Genomic DNA, 17,312 nt, shown 5'->3' with positions numbered 1-17,312 from the left:
TTACTATAACAATGAATGTCAAGAATTCCGAAGTACAGAAAGACATTAACATATGCCAACTGGATCTATAAGCAGCAGCAGGAAAACAATATACTCAATGATTTAATTGATGGGAAAAAACTTAAAAAGCTAAACTGAATACTGAATTACTGAATATTGAAATACTAAACTGAATTATTAATAACTAGTGGTCAGATTAATAACAGTGGTCAGATTAAGGACTTTGGTTGTGTGACTAAGGAGTTTGAAGTAATTAAAATTTTTTGAGCAGGAGAGTGACATGCACCAAATACTTTTTTTGGGAAGAATTAATTTGGTTGCAGTGTGTAGAAAGTGGGTAAAATAATTTTAACATGATAAAGAAGATAGGTAGGGAGATAGATTGTCCAATACTCTAAAGCACAGACTTTATTCTTACATAGTTTTATTCACCTGAGATTCAACCCCTACTCTAGATGGGCTTGGAAAAAGTTTCTATTTTTATCTTTAAAAATTCAACTTAACTTTTTTCAGAGAAAAACAACTAGATTGAACTATAGATTTAAATGTTTTTTTTTTTTTTTTTCTAATGGGGTGAAGGGCTTTATATGAGTATGATTGCCTTCACTTTCCTTTGCTATTTTGCCAAGTAAGAGTTGGCTTTCTCTAGTCCATATGGTACTTAGGGCCTATAGAAAAAGCTAACCATAAAAGCACTTTTCATTTACTTGCATATTAGTTCTTTTAACATAGGAGCAGCCTTACAGTTTGGAGTTTGTTGGAAGCAGGTAAAATTATTAGAGATGCATCAATATCGATGACTTCCGTTCTGTTATATAACTCTGAATTCTGAAAACAAAAATCTTAAAAATGAGGGTTTCTGGTCAGTGATGATTTTGATAAATAATTTCCTCTACACTTCCTTTTATGTTAGAAATAATATGGAAATTGGAGTCTACCAGAGGGTAGCTATATATAGCCAAGGACCTGGGATGGGGGTGTAATTTCAAATATGAACTCGGACATTTACTGTGTGGACTCTGGGCATGTCACAACCTCTGCCTCTGTTTTCTCCAGAAATAGGGATGATAGCATCTTCAGGATTGTTAGAAGCATCAGATGTGATTTTACAAAAAAAGTGCTTAGCACAGTGCCTATACACATACATGGCAGCGGTCTCTTCTCTTATTCTTTTCCTTGTAAAGGAATAGGTAGTGAGAATTGCAGAGAAGAAATTTGTAACATCCTCTTTAAAAGATCCAATTTTCCTCATGATGTCTGTTTGGGAAGATTGAGATTTATGCTGTTGTTATAACTATTTGATATAGGGGACTGTGGAAACTGCTGATTTAGAAGAGATTGGGTTCCTATATGTTAGCTTCCATTAAACTTTTTTTTCCCCCCATAACTTTTGTCAGCAATTCTAGGCTGTAGAGAAGGGACTGAGTTTGGCATAGTACAACTCACATGTGTGTGCCAAAGAAATTGGCCATCATACTTGGGAGTTGTTATCCTCTTTTCTAATTTATGAAGTAACTTGATTTAATGATTGGTAATGATTTAAATAAATTAGCTTAAAGTTTGGGGGTGGGAGAAGGAAAAATGGCTGACATGATAGCCTTAAAAGTTTTAAATCACTTTTGAAACTGCTCAAAGATTGCTTTATTTGCTTCTTCATTGATTAGTTTAGGACTAGTTTTCTTGGACTTAAAAGGTTCCCCACCCCCTAAATTAAAGCAGTGTGCAATATATTTATAATATGGAAAACATTAAGTAGCTTATTAAATAACTACCCATGATTTGAGGTCTGACGTCATCAATGCTAACTAAAATAATTTATGTGTTAACTAAGTTTGAGTGCGGAAGTAAGTTAAAATAGGATAAATTAGTATTCTTAGTGTCAGAATGGAGGGATATGGAGCCAGAAAATAGGGAATGAGAACTTGGGTGAGGAAATATATGAAAAATGCAAATCTCTTTTAAGATCAATGTAGGGAAAAAAGTACACGTAAATAATAAAAGTTTGTGGAAATTAGGGGACAAATTATTAATCATATAGACACTATTTTAAAAGTGAAAATTAGGCTTTTATTAAGTTGAAGTACATGTTTTCAACAAAACTTTTATTTTGGAAATAGGAATATAAAATTAGATGGTGAGGGAACTTTAATAATATGTTAAAAAACCCCAAAAAGCCATACTACCTCTTGGTGAAAGATGGATGAAAAATGGAATTGTTTTAATAGTGAAGACCTTTTTTTCTGGGTCCAGTATAGTCCATTAAGTCCTGATTTCCTGCTGATTGGTATTAATTTTGTGTAACTTTAGAATTCTTTGTATTTGGCTAGAATGATGTACTCTGCTCTGTTTTTATTTATTTTGAGTTTTATTTTGCTTTACTTTTATAATCTTTTCTTTGTAAAAATTTTTCTTCATTTTATATCCTGCTTCCCTCCGGAGCCTCCCCATTTTGCCCCAATATTTACAAAAAAATTTTTGCACATTTTTTCTCATCTTCAGATTAATATTCCCTTCTTACTTTAACATGAAAATGCTTGGAAGTTCTGTTTGTCATCTTATCATTTTCATCTTGTTTTGGCTCCACTTTTTTCCTTTCCTTCCTTTTTTCTTTCATCTCTTCTTAGCCAGAGTTGCTAGGTAAGAGGTACAGTGACACATGTCTTTATTTGTGGTAGCTATGATAGTGAGGAAGAGAAGAAACAGACTAAGGAAATTCCAGGTCTGTGCATTATGTGGAAGGGTACTTTCCACTACTTATTCTCAATTTTCATTGATTTGTGGCAAGTGGTTTTTTTTTTTTCTTTTTTAATTAGATGTTTTATTAATAATTAAGCATTCAATAACAAGACAAACTGAACTTCTCAGTAACTACATAAAGCATAATTATTTCCTTCTAATTCCTCATCAAGATTTTTGTTCAATTCTCATCCCCCCTTTTCCCCTCAATTCAATAAAAACAATTATTCAACAAATATGACCAAATTTTAAAACAATGAAGAAAATTTCATAAATGACTGAGACAGTTTTGTCATTATTGTCATTAATTAGTATTAAGGCATCTAGAAATATTTTTTAGACCAGAAACTGGTGTTATGAAGTTAATTTTGTGGATAATAAAGTTAATTTTGTGGATATACTAAGCTCCTACCCTTATCATCTCATCTTCAGGTTCAGGCAACATGTTTTGAAAGCATGTAGCTAGCATTTTGTGATCACTTCAGGATTATATTGTGATTTGTGATCACTTCAGATTTATACTATGATTTGTTATTAAAGAAATCAGCATAAAAATTATATACTTAGAAATTTTTGTTTCAGTATGACAAATTTTTTTCTTTTTAAAAATTTGAAATTAATAGACCCCAACAAATAACACTTCCCTTCCCGTATGCAAAGTGGAATAAACTTGTTATATGTGAAACCAGAAATTTCTAATACATAAGGCTTTCTTTAAAGTATATTTGTATGTATATAATCATTTCATCATTATTTTCTTATCTGCTTGACTTATGTTCCTTTTAATATTTTCTTCTGTGCATTGAAAGTAATGCTTCACTGAGCTTTTGGAGGGCAACATTATTGCTAGCATTCTTCAATTTTTTCCCATGATTGTAGAAAATGTGTATTTTATTCTTTTGGTTTTGCTTCTTTTATTTTGTATTATATAATAAATGCCTTTCCAGATTTTCTTGTATTGCTCATGCTTATATGTTTGAATTATGTTATGATTTATGTTTTATGATTTATAACACAATTTCTTAACCACACTTCTATTTTTGTTAGACATTTAGATTTTTTTTTTTTTCCTTACAGGTGCACACAATTCTGATAGGAACTAGTTAAACAAGTTACTCTTCTTTTGGGGGTTTTGCACTTTCAGGGTATATTCCTAATGATTACTGGGCAAAGATTCTATTTTTAAAAGGCTTGGGATGAGTTAAGCACCACAATTTAAAGTAGTTGGGGAAAACATCTTATAAATTGCTGGTATTCTTTTTCATTGTAAATGCAGCATGTAAAAGATTAGTGGGCACTAAATTCATCCAAAAAAATGTAAAACTAAGATCTTAATACTTAGAATTATGAATTGATTTGTGTTGTATTATTTGTAATAATTTAAATTAACTCTGTGGTAATAACACTTTATGAACAATATTTCACTTAATCTCCACCACATTAAAGTTAGTAAGTTGTGCACATATTTCTATTTTTAAATGAAAAATGAGCTGAGGCTTTTAGATATATTAGGTGACTTGTCCAAAGTGACCTAGCTAAACTTTTGTCAAAACAAAGCTTGTCTTCTGATGCCAGTCCAGTATTTTTTTCCTATACCATGATACTTTTCTGTCAAAAATCCATTTTATATCTGGGTGTTTGCATAATTAAAAAACATAAGACATCTGTTTTTAAGAACTTTATAATGTAATTTAAAAACTTAAGAAGCAATTATATATATTGATACATATTGTTTACTAATGAAGCACAATATTTTGTTCTTCATATGATACATATTCTTAAGCAAATGTGTCTGGGAGAGTGAGTTGTAGACATCATCACACTTTAGGGTGAAGTAGTATAATTATCCTTAATAGTAAAAAGATAATTTTGGTGCATTGACAACATTCTTGGCAAAATGGATATGTTACACTTCTTAGAACTTGTTCAGTTGTTTTGTTTTGGTCCAATTCATGACTCCATTTTGAGTTTTTTGGGCAAAGATACTTCAGTGGTTTACCATTTTTTTCTTCAGCTCAGTGTACAGATATAGAACTGAGCAAATAGGGATAAGACTTGCCCAGGATCACACAGCTAGTATCTTGAGGTCAAATTTGAACTCAGATTCCCCCTGACTCAGGACCAGGAATTTATTTATTGTGCCACCTGGATGCTTGTAAGATGGATACAGGAAAATGGTAGTGCTAAGAATTGGGAGCTTGGTAAAAGGAAAGGGGTGATGGAATGGAGTTTAGAAAAATTTTTAATTTTCCTTTACTTAGAAGTAAGAACAAAAAAATTTTTTTTGAGAACAGACTCTGCAAGTGAACATTTGGTCTTAGTGGTTTTCAGTCATTAGAATCTATGGAAAAAGGACAGTGTACACTGACACTCCATGAGTGATACATGGTAGATCTGCTCTCCTCTATCCCTAAACACATAACACTGGGTGTCTTGTAAAGGGGGCATGTGTTTACTGGTAGGTACTTTGATAGGACTTAAATAGGAGTTAATTTTCTTTTTGTTGAAAAGCATTTATGGACATGATTTTTATGGACATGAAGTTTACAGGGAAAAATTTAATGTGATTGGCCTTACTAAGAAAAGGATTTGTATTTGAGAATAAAAGATCATGGAGATCCTTGAAAGGTAGAAGTCACTTACACAGAAGTCCCTGTTAGTTTTTCATTCGAGGAGATATACTGAGGAGTATGATGAAATAATTTTAAATGATTAGTCTACCACTGAATGCAAGATATATGAGGAAAGGAGACTGGTTATAAAGTGGTTGTGGTATGTGACAGATAAGCTTAGGAAATAATGGAGCTTAATTTTCGATGAATTTTAAATAGAGGTATTTATAAGTAATTTGAGGACTAGGATTTTAATGGCAGAATTAAATACTTAGATTTAGGAGTCATCAATGAGAATGGACACTTAAGTAATTTACCAGAGAACAATGCTTGGAAGAGGTGTCCTTTGAGCTGAATCTTTGAAGAAAAAAGAAGGTGGCAACAGATATAGATAGGAATAAATGATTGAGGAATGTAGGGAATGGGTTGAGCACAGCGATAGAGTAAGGAAAGTGTGTTTAGCTGGAGATTAGAAAATATAAAGGCTATTAATAACGTGAGTTACAGCCACAAGGATAGATTGATATCATATTGTGATAGGCCTTGAATGGCCAGACTCAGGCTGGCATTATGTAGGGTTATTTGGAAAGTAAGAATGAAGACAGTAAAGGTTTTTAATAGAAATTGGTATTAAATGTACAACAGTGGAGATATGATACATACATACACAGATGTGTCTGTACATGTATATATCAGAAAATTTGTTATATTCCGCTCTTTACAAGATAATTTTTTAGATCTACTAAATATTTTATATACATGTATGTATATACATACACACACACATACATATATATATATATACACACATACATCATGCATATATATGTTATATATAATTATTTTAGAGACATTTATTTTGAACTTTTTATACTTCTGTATGCCATGAAAATCACTTTTGGGATACTGGATTCTTATTTTAAACAAATATTTATTTCTAGGCCCCTTGCCTTAATATCTGTTCAATCTAAAGGAGTTACTGAACAAATTAGTTAAAATTACATATATACTACTGCCAGCTTTCTCAAACTTTTATTTGAAAAGTGGGATCTTATGTGACTAAATTATTCCTATATGTACTATGATCCATTTTTTGGCCTCTTCTATACTTAACGACTACTTGTTCTAGGTGAGGTGTTCCTGTGATTAGGGTATATGTATGAGTCATTGTAATTTGTAACTTGGCAAGCTATTGTACTTTTAAAATCAGTGGTTGGTTCTTGATCACGGTCTTTGAAAAAATAGACCTCACTTCCCTTTGATAGAACTACTTTTAACTGTTATTCTAAGGACAGGTACTCCTTTTTTTTTTTTTTTTTTTTTAAGGATAGGTCCTTTTGTTCTTATCTTTTCCATTACTTGTTTAAAAAGCAGCTCATCCAAAGTGTTAGATACCATAAAAATAATATTTAAGTTTGTGTTGATAACATTTGGTTTATATATTATTTGCATTTCTTTTGTATTACATGCATTTATAATGCATTGCTAATTCTCTTCATATATCAATCTATAGCTGATTCTGGTAATGTCATGTCAAATCATATAATACTCATATTATGAAAAAGCAGGAAGTAGGTACTCCTTGCTTTTTAAATTTTTTACTCCAAAAGCAGACATTAGAATTTATACATCCAAATGAAGTCTTCAAAGAGTAATCTGCTTGTTATTATTTTACATATTTCAGCAGTAATGACAATTCGTAGAATATTATTTGAATTCTTTCTGTTGGAAAAACAAAAATTCTGGTCACATTCTTAAACAAAAGTTTGGCCTGACCTCTTGTGAATTAAATCTCCAGCTACACAGTGTGAAACTATTAAGGATAATCTAAAAGTTACTGTTCACTCATTTCAGAAAACATAAGTTTATGGACTTCCTTTTCATGTTTGCTGCTACCAGTGATGATGGTAGGGACAGAGAGAATTTAATTTTGTAGTTTTTTTCTATGTAGAGAGAATTCGCAGTAGAGATCCTAGAATTATATTTATTCATTTCATCTACTTCTAGCTTGTGCTTAATCTTTCATTTTTTACCTTAGTATTCTTTGGATGTAGAAGAGGCAAAAAAAAAAAAAAAAAAAAAAAAAAAAAAAAAAAAAAAAAAAAAAAAAAAAAAAAAAGGATTTATACAGAAAGAATTTAGTCACATAAGCAAAAAAAAAGATCCTGGTTTTCAAATAAAGACACAGGGAATTTAGCAGTATAATATATAGGTAGTGGGGTATTATTTTTTTATTTTCTTACTGACATTTGATTTTCATTTTAGTACTTTTCCCAACTGTTGAGTGTTGTTTTGGTTTCTTAGTAGGTGTCTTTTTTTAACTGTAATCTGGTCTGGTAAACTTTAGGTGATCTTAGTTATCACAAGGTAAATGGAAATTCATCTTTAATTCCAGCTCTTATCCAGCCCAGGCAAATTTAGATTTTGTAATACTAATGTCTTCCTCTTTCCCTTTTTTCTTTTAGGAAATTTGCTGCAAGATCCTATTGCTCCCACCAACTCAACATGTCAACACTATGTTTGCAAAACTTGTAAAGGCAAGAAAATGATGATGAAGCCGTCATGTAGCTGGTGTAAAGACTATGAACAGTTTGAGGAGAATAAACAATTAAGCATCTTAGTAAACTGCTACAAAAAACTATGTGAATATATAACACAAACTACATTGGCACGGGACATAATAGAAGCAGTTGATTGTTCTGCTGATGTTTTGGCGTTGCTCAAAGATGGATCTTTGCTGTGTGAGGAGATGGAAAAACCCTCAGATTCATCCTTGGCTTTGTGTTTGACACATTCCCCTTTACCTTCAACCTCAGAACCTACTAATGATGATCCTCAAGCTAGTTTATCCCCAGTACCTGAAAGCACACTCAATATTGATATCAGCAGTTCTGTTATCAATGGTTTGCCCACTTGTAATGGGCTTTCAATAGATAAGTTTGGTATAAATATTCCTTCACCCGAACATTCAAATACAATTGATGTTTGTAACACTGGAGTTGACATAAAAACTGAAGATCTGTCTAATAGCTTGCCACCTGTCTGTGACTCAGTTTCTACTGATTTATGTCCAGCAGGAATCAATATCTGCAGTTTCAGTGAAGATATAAAACCTGGTGACTCTTTATTACTTAGTGTTGAAGAAGTACTCCGGAGCTTAGAAACTGTTTCAAACACAGAGGTGGTTTGTTCAAATTTGCAGCCTAATTTGGAAGCTAGTGTATCCAATGGACCTTTTATGCAGCTCTCTTCCCAGCCTCTTAGCCATGTTTTCATGTCCACCAATCCATCACCTCATGGGTTATCATGTACAGCAGCAACACCTAAGGTCGCTAAGTTAAATAGAAAACGATCAAGGTCAGAAAGTGATAGTGAGAAAGTTCAGCCGCTTCCTATTTCTAGCATCATCCGGGGCCCAACACTGGGGGCATCAGCTCCTGTAACAGTAAAACGAGAGAGCAAAATCTCTCTCCAGCCTATAGCCACTGTTCCTAATGGAGGCACTACTCCCAAAATCAGCAAAACTGTACTTTTATCTAATAAAAGCATGAAAAAGAATTTGGAACATGGACCCAAAAAATCTCACCCTAAAGCCAAACCAGGTCTTCTGAAAACAAAAGATAAAGCAACAAAGGAAAAGATTCCTAGCAATAATGTTATGCCGGGAAGTCCTACCAAGACTGTGTACAAAAAGCCACAAGAGAAGAAAGGGTGTAAGTGTGGGCGTGCTACTCAAAATCCAAGTGTTCTTACCTGCCGAGGCCAACGCTGCCCTTGCTACTCTAACCGCAAAGCCTGCTTAGACTGTATATGTCGTGGCTGCCAAAACTCATATATGGCCAATGGTGAGAAGAAGCTGGAGGCATTTGCAGTGCCAGAAAAGGCCTTGGAGCAGACCAGGCTCACTTTGGGCATTAATGTGACCAGCATTGCTGTGCGCAATGCCAGCACAAGCACCAGTGTAATTAATGTAACAGGGTCACCAGTAACTACGTTTTTAGCTGCCAGTACACATGACGATAAAAGTTTGGATGAAGCTATAGACATGAGATATGACTGTTAAGTTGGTCTATCTACTCACCCCACTCTGTTGGGGAATAGCTACAGTTTTAAGGCAGCTATGGTTCTGTTGGTTTAACTTGCCGGAGCTCCTGAATATAGATCACTTGTATCAAGTGTTTTCATTGCTAAGTTATATGTGTTAGTGTCGGGGAAATAGTTTGCAGATAATGGAGGAGTAACCCTACAACTATATGTCCTTAGTTCTTACAGAACCTCATAGTTTGAGAACAAATGCTGATGCAACTGATTTATACAAAATGATCTTTGGCAAGGAAAATAACATTAACCTCATTGTTTCTGGTCATGCTTTGTGCGTAATCAAAGTTTCTGATTAAATGTAAGGAAGTGGTATCTAGTCAGTCCATCAAGATTGTGCTAATTTTATGTGGAAAAGTAGCCATTAGCTTGGTTTTTTTGAGGGGTGGGATGGGGAGGGAGGGAGGTTGTGTTGCTTCCAAAAAGCCATCGATTTCTCCTGTTGAAAAGCTGATGTATCCAGCTCAACCTTTGTGCTGACATACCATTTCTGATCATGAAAATTGGCTACGTGATGTAAGTAGCAGTTCTTAAATCAGTATTATGAAAGAGAAAATTTGCCCCTCATTAGAAATGCTTAAGAAATCTGTCTAAGTGAAAGAACTGAAATTGTTAGCTAGACAGCAAACATTAAGCTGTTATTGCTAATAAGCTCTTCTAAGTTGAACCCCTGTTAGTAAGTCTGATTAATTTCTGGTTTGAAAAAAAATCTGTAACGTTCTTCCTTCACTTTGAGCAATGTTCTCTAATTGGCTACATAAAGAAGTGAAGAAGAGCCATTTTATTCTTAAGGCAATTGAATTTAGACAATAGTAAGTGACAAATATATGAACCAATAACTAGTTCATTTAAAAATTGGGATTTGTTTAATTTTGGAATAATGACCCTACAATTTGTCCAGATTTATTATACATAATATTACTGCCATAGGCCACTTCTTCATTTTTTGTTTTTGTAAGTTTCTTGCAACATACGTTATTTTTGAATATGGCTCTTAGTTAAAAGGTGCTATTTGGTTATGAAGGCTTCTTTATAGAAACTTAAAAAAAAAAAAAAAACCTTTATATGAAGCCTGTATATTTTTTAGGTAGGTTTGAAAATAGGGGAATCTTCTTTAGAATGCTCTTTTGCATGTAAAGCACAAGATATGTTTCAGTTTAAATCCACCTTTTCCCTTTCCTGTTTTACTGGGGAGACAGATGAGTCAAAAACATTCTGTTGAAGGGAAATCTAGTCAGTTGCTTCAAAGAGCACAGCACAAACAAAAACAAGGACTGACTAGATTGTAAAGAAATGCCCTACTGATTTAAAAGGAGAGTCGCTGTTTTGACAGCATATGTAAAGAAATACTGCTAATTTTCAGTTTCTACTATGTCCATCATCTCAAATGAGATCTGACATAACATTGAAGATATGTTTTGATTTGGCACACAGCATGTACAATGATGGTTACTCACCTAATCCAAGAAACGAGGGAAAACCTTTGGACACAGAGCAGATGACACCTCCTTCTGTTTTGTAGTGTACCCTGGTGTCATTTTTCTGTGAATGTGGTCAGGTAGAGTTGTTTCTGTTGTTGTTGTTGTTCGTTGTTGGGTTTTTTTTTTTGGTTTTTTTTTTTTTTTTTTTGTCTTTCGGTGGGGTGGGGGGGCTAAAGCCATAGGAAGAAAAATGTGATGTATGTGTCCAGTATGTACTATTTTGTTTTTGTTTTGCAAGAAGAGTCGAACTATTTTTGATAACAAGAGTAAATGGTGGAAAATGCTTCTTAGTCGTCTTGTCTTTATTTGCTACCCCTAGTTTCAAGATTTTATTTAAGTCATGTGTTAGCAATGTCTTATGAAAAATGTATTTGGTCAAAATTTGTAATTTTGTGTTGACCAAAAATTGCCATATCATAGAAACTACTTCCATGAGTTGATGATTATAACTTAAAATGTAAATTAGTTATTATTTATTCCATAAATGATTATTGCAAAGAAAATGCTCTTAGAAATGGACTAATTGGGATATTTTTGCAAGACCCCTAAGTTTTCTTAATGCAGCTGATGTTAGAACTTCAAATTCAGAGTTACCTGATTGTTTCCCAAATTTAATGTGATTCCCTTAGTTTTCTATTTATTGCTGCATGGGATGGTGGCAATTTAGAAAATGTGGAAACCATGAGTATGTGAGACTTCTGATTGTTGTGTAATGTTGAAAATGATGATTTCAGGTTGTTTTTAACACAAATTTCCCTTTTTTATGCTGGTATTCTCACTGCCACGTTTTTTGAAATATGTATTATGCCCTAAGTCTATCAATAAATGTTAGTTTTCTAATTCCATGTTGTAGAATGTTGAGGGCTTTGGGATGGTATGCACTCAAATGTTTTCTGATATGTAATTTCAGGAACAAATTGATTATGTCTTGTTCCTTTTGTTGTTGTTGTTGTTGTTGCTTTCTGCATCCTGTGAATATTTAAGACTGATAACTAGTACCTTAAAAGGAAGATAAAGAAACTGCTGAAGAGGTCCAAGTTATCTCAGAAATTATCTAAGAAGATCTGAAATAATCAGAAGAATTAAGTTTACTTTTAGCCACAGTTATTTATCGTTACATCTTATTCTCTCTTTGATATCCTGTGAAGAATATTAACTTTTATCTTTATTTTTTATACCTAGAGGTAGACCTTTTGTATAGTTTAAAAAGTATGTAGATTTTCAAGTAGGAGTCATAAGTTGCATAGTAAAATACCTCCTAAAAACTTGAAGAAAAGATATTACAGAAGTAGGTAGAAAACTTTTTTTTGCACATACACTAAAATATACTGCTTTAAGATTTAAGAAATTGGTAAACTATATTGAATTATAGGACTTTGTACTTTTTAAGATTGCATTCACAAAACTGAAGTAGATTTAAGAGAATTTTTGATATATATATATATATATATATATATATATATATATATATTTATATATATTACACACACACGGCACTATGTTCTAAAATAATTTTTTTTTTCAAGTGTGGTTGTACCTTATTGATATACTAACAATGGTTTTGCAGGGCAAATTACATTTATTTACATTTCTGGGGCAAGGTTTTAGATGTAGAGATGAGTACCTGACCCAGAATGGAATAAATAACATGTATGTGAATGGAAGTCCATGTGACCAAAAGAACTTTAAATTGGAAATGGAGGGGAAGGGTGAAAATGAGTTATATGTTTTAAGCCTAATATCACAAGAGGATTAACAGGTAAGAAACTTGTCCAGTGAAATAGATTATGATTTTTAGATGTACTTTGGAAGATTGTTGCATGTGATTGCGGTACAAGTGAAAAAAAAATGAGTCTTGTTTTATGAGAGGAGAAGGTGGATTGTATAAGGTAATAAGTTTGACTTTGGCAAAATCCTAAAATGCCTTACTAAAATGTTGGTTTGTGAATATATAGAGAAAAGAATAATGGTAAGTACCACTGTGAATTCACCAGTCATGCTCTATTCTGCTTTTTCTCTTTTTCTAGACTAAATTTTTCAAGGGAATATTGTAAATAAAAAGTGTAACTCATATTGCATTTTATGATAACATGATGGCAAGATGGAGAGATTATTAGCTAAATGGAAGTTAGGTGTATTCTAATAAAAGGAAGGAATCATTAGACTGGAGCAATGTTTCATAGTGTGGTCACCATTCCCTTTTTTTGTCAGTCTTTTTCATTAGCAGTTTGCTAATTTGCAAATCAGTTTTTTTTGCAAATAACACTGGTAGTACCAATGAGCTAGCTTCACTTAAGTTGACATGTAGAAAAGGATTTACTTGGATCCAGAGTGGGGCAGTTATTTGGATGAAAGATGCTACATTTTGGCCTAAATATAAGGGAAAATATTCTAATATTTAGAGCCATCCCAAAATGCAATAGACTATCTCAATAAGGAAGGTAATAATTAAGTCTCTCTTAGATGATGTTGTTTGAATGGACCATTTATTAAGATTATTGTAGAAGGGACAGCTCATTATATAGGTTACACAGATCTGACCTTAAAGTTAGTTCTAATTCAAATATTCTAGTTTAGTAAATAAGATTTCATCTTTGCAGATACCTTTATTTGGTTGTCAAAAAGGGGGGAAAACAGTTAATCAAAGATAAAACCATGCGCCCCTCTTATTCCCTCTCCCTCCCCCCCAACAAATTTTCCAAGTTTTCACAAGTCATTCAACTTAATTGATTCTCTCTTTAGCCACTGGAAACACTACTCAAATATTATACAAAGAAATGAGATAAGAAGCATGGAGAAAAGCCATAAAATTATATTTAATTAGTCTGCCTCATAGCAATTAGTGCTATACTATTGAAATTTATTTTGTGTTGCATAGTATTAATACCAAAATTTAACATTGAGTATCAGCCATTAAGATGTAACAGGGAATTGTGATGTGGTATTGCCAGTTTTGGAAAAATGTGACTATAAGAATAATTTCTGTAGTAAGTAGGTAGTGATGACAAAACATGCTACCCAGTTCTACAGATTGCAATGTTAAATATGTTCTCAGATACCGAGTTTTATTTTGTTTTAAAAAAATGTGCCTGAGAGCATTATAAATTGCAGATTTTGATCTAAAAAACTTTTTTTGTCATTTTTAATGGCTTTGGCCGTTTTGTTTTTACTTAAAGAATAAAATACAAAATTACATATAACTTAAATATTAAAAAGCATGGGGAATTTAGTAGAGAAGCAAAGTCGTCAAACTAGGCCAAAAGAAAGCAAGGAAACAAGCCTAGTTTGTATTATTTTAAAATACTGAACTGAATTTTAATTTTGTTCTTTCCTGAGTCTTAAGTGAAACAGTTATGTAGGCCATTACGAATGGCAGATCATCTATATATACTACATTTATTTTAATTACTAGAAAAATCAGTATTACCCTTTTTCATACCATGCAAGATGAGAAAATTGATTTCTTCTGTTGGAAAATTATATTGGATAATTAATAGGTGAATGCAATTACTTGTATCAGGAAAAGAAGCACTAATACTAGGTTTATTGAGGTCACAAATTTATGTTTTCTACAGATTGGTCAGTTTTATCTCGAGCTCCTTCTGGGGGGGAAGTAAGAATTTGTTACTGTAAATTTCTCTTTTGAACTTAATTGGACCTTTCTAGTTATGAAGGGTAAAGCAAACTAAAGCAATCAGGATTCTCACTTTTGAAGTATAAGGAATTATTGACTGATTTAAAAGTTAAGATATTCTGAATTTCCCTGGGTCTTTTCACTTTTTTCATTGCATTTTTCACCAAAAGAGAACAGTGAGAGCAAAATGAATTAAATTTGGTTATTACTAGTAGTTTTAGCATAAAAGTTTAGGAGCCTGTGGCTTTCTATTAAAATATTTCCAAGTTTTCATCATTATTTATTATCCATTATCCCATTATTTTCAAGGTAAGACAAAATGTTATTGGATAATATAGAATTTGGTGGCAGTGTAGTTGCAGGGAACTTTACAAGAAATGTAAACATGTTTGGAACTACTTCATGCCTCCACAGGGGACAAATACAGGTTTGCTTTTCTTTATGAAAAGAATTAAAATTTTCCATTTTTCTAGGAAAGTCCAATCCAGAAATTTAAATAAGTGGATTGTGGTTAAATAAGTTTATGTTGAAAGAAAGTAATAATAGTAAAGGAAAAGAAATTTATCTTGCTTTGAGAGAAGAGTTGTAACTCCTAGTAGTTAGTTCATAACACTTGAGGGTGAACTAACTTTAGTCATTTGGTTTATTAATTATAAAACTACAACGGCTGAGCAAGTTGATCTTTGTATTGTAGTTCATGGTTTAAAACTAAAAGAAATAACTTTGAAAAAACACTTATTTATACCCAGGGGACAAGTACATTTGAGTTCAGGTTTAATTTTCATGCCTTGTGAGTGAACCATATATATCCTTACATTTAAAGGGACACAGTGAAAAAGCTAGGAGATACTGCCTAATGTTTTTGAGCACTTATGTGCAGAATAGCCCTAACAATGCAGAACTGATAATTTTTTTTAGTGGTGATATAAAAAAAATTTTCATTTCCCAAGTATGTAGCATTAAGGAAAATTGACAGATAGCTATGTAACTGTGAAGGAAATTATTCACCCCAATTTAGAATGTGCATTCAAACCTATTGCACACAACCATTTAAAATTAATCCAGTGCAAGTACATTTACAGACATGAAAGATTTTAAGTGGCAGTATATAAAATATCCTTTGCATGAGGAAATAAAATCTAAGATACATGTGTGCTGGCTTCACTAGGATTGGCAGCTACTCTTCATCTACTGAATGAAGCTTTCCACATTTCTCTGAAAGGCCTGAGATGACAATTTTGTCTCCTTTGTTTCCAAGTTCAGAAGGAGGAACAGGTTCATCTGCTTCATATTCTTCAAAGGAGCTGCAAGAACAAAAACAACTCCATTTTAATCTTAAATTTGTATATATCATTGTGACAAGTGGTATGAAAAGTGAAATAACTGCAAATTTAGTGGGGAAAAATGCACAACAGATTTCTGTTCTCTGGTAACTTTATAGTTTTTGCTTCAATTTATAAAGTACTCACAAAACTTTTATTTACCTTGTAATTTGTACATAATAAATAGGGAACATATTATTTTACTTGTTGAAAACTGAGGTTTGGAGAGTTTCTCTTAAGTCATTTAGCAGGTTGTGTGACAGCCAGAATTTGAAATTGTGTATGTGTATTCTGCACTAAGTGCTTTAAAATAGGAGTTAAGTAACCATAGAAAACTATTGACAATTACTTTTTGAGTAGTTTTTATTTCTCAAGCTCCTTTTTAACAAGAATAAGTGACTTCACTACAGTTAGAAACTTGCTGTGCTACTGGACTTGCTGCCCAGTGTACTTTCCAATACACATGGCCTGGCTGGATTTTAACAGTAGTACATATTTCTAACTTTCTCAAAATAAGAAGTCAAATTGGCCAAGGAGAAATGTTAAGTGGCTCCATCATCGCCTTTAATGAGCTAGTAATCAAAAGTGCATGAAAGAAGGCTAATTAGTGGTCAGACTAAATGCTTTGGAAATAGGAGGTAATCACTATTGCCACCCAGTGGTGGCAATGGGGACTATCACTTTACAATAGGTCTAAAAAACAAACCAACTAACTAACCCTCTGGGGAAAAACCCCTAGGACTGGTGGAATACAAAAAATGCCTATAGGTCAAGGAAGATTTTTACAAAAAATAATTTGACTTGACTGATTGAGGGAAAAGGTAGAAATACATTTTGTTTTTAAAGATATAGACACTTTTGGGGGGTTTAGTATGAGGGAAGAAAGGCTGTGCTTAAGTGTATGTCAGGTTGAAGACTTGAGAGTAAATCCTTGAGCAGTGATGTTTCACAAACAGTTTTTGAGCAGGAGAGTGACATGGAGTATTTTAAAGAATACATTACTTTGGTTGTTAACGTACATACAGTAGGGAAGATAGGGACTAGTACAGTAGTCCATTTGTGAGATAACTGAGAAAATAACCTAGCATACTGACTGTGTAAACATGAGGGAAGGGATATTATATAGGAGAAATTTCTCCAGTAATAGCTATGAAGCAATAATTAACAGGTCTGATGATTAAACTATGGATGCAAAAATGTTTTAAATTTTTTTTTTTTAAAGGTGCTGTTACTGGGAATGTAATACTTTTGGCAGCAAAAGCTTTTTTTAAAGTTTTCTTCAACTTCAGTGTTATTTAATACATAATAATAACTTGAACTTATAGTTCCTGTCCTCAAGAAGCTTATATTTCACTGAAGTAGACAACATATATAATTAAGGAAAGGCAGATGGGAGTCATAGGGTTTAAAATGGTAATCTAAATTGAAG

General features: G+C 32.7%; 2 protein-coding genes across 5 annotated transcripts in view; one reads left to right on the top strand and one right to left on the bottom strand.

Annotated features, from left to right (window-relative positions):
• The window catches only part of MSL2 (MSL complex subunit 2), a 39,084-nt gene extending 27,312 nt beyond the window's left edge, over positions 1 to 11,772 (top strand). For both annotated transcript variants that reach the window (XM_031959781.1, XM_003763712.4), the window contains exon 2: positions 7,814 to 11,772. In XM_031959781.1, the coding sequence (XP_031815641.1) occupies positions 7,894 to 9,411 (1,518 nt within the window). In that variant the 5' untranslated portion in view covers positions 7,814 to 7,893 and the 3' untranslated portion in view covers positions 9,412 to 11,772. The remainder of the gene's footprint in view (positions 1 to 7,813) is intronic.
• Positions 11,773 to 13,513: 1,741 nt separating this feature from the next.
• PPP2R3A (protein phosphatase 2 regulatory subunit B''alpha) overlaps positions 13,514 to 17,312 on the bottom strand; it is a 181,796-nt gene continuing 177,997 nt past the window's right edge. For 2 of the 3 annotated variants that reach the window (XM_031959780.1, XM_023499118.2), the window contains exon 13: positions 15,739 to 15,865. In XM_031959780.1, coding sequence (XP_031815640.1) covers positions 15,739 to 15,865 — 127 coding nt within the window. Of the gene's footprint in view, positions 15,866 to 17,312 lie in introns of all 3 variants that reach the window. The other variant, XM_031959778.1, reaches the window with a different exon arrangement.

Source organism: Sarcophilus harrisii, chromosome 3, assembly GCF_902635505.1.
Source record: "Sarcophilus harrisii chromosome 3, mSarHar1.11, whole genome shotgun sequence".
Lineage (NCBI taxonomy): Eukaryota > Metazoa > Chordata > Mammalia > Dasyuromorphia > Dasyuridae > Sarcophilus > Sarcophilus harrisii.
The sequence above is the reverse complement of the archived record's forward strand: the minus strand, read 5'-3'. Positions and strand labels throughout refer to the sequence as shown.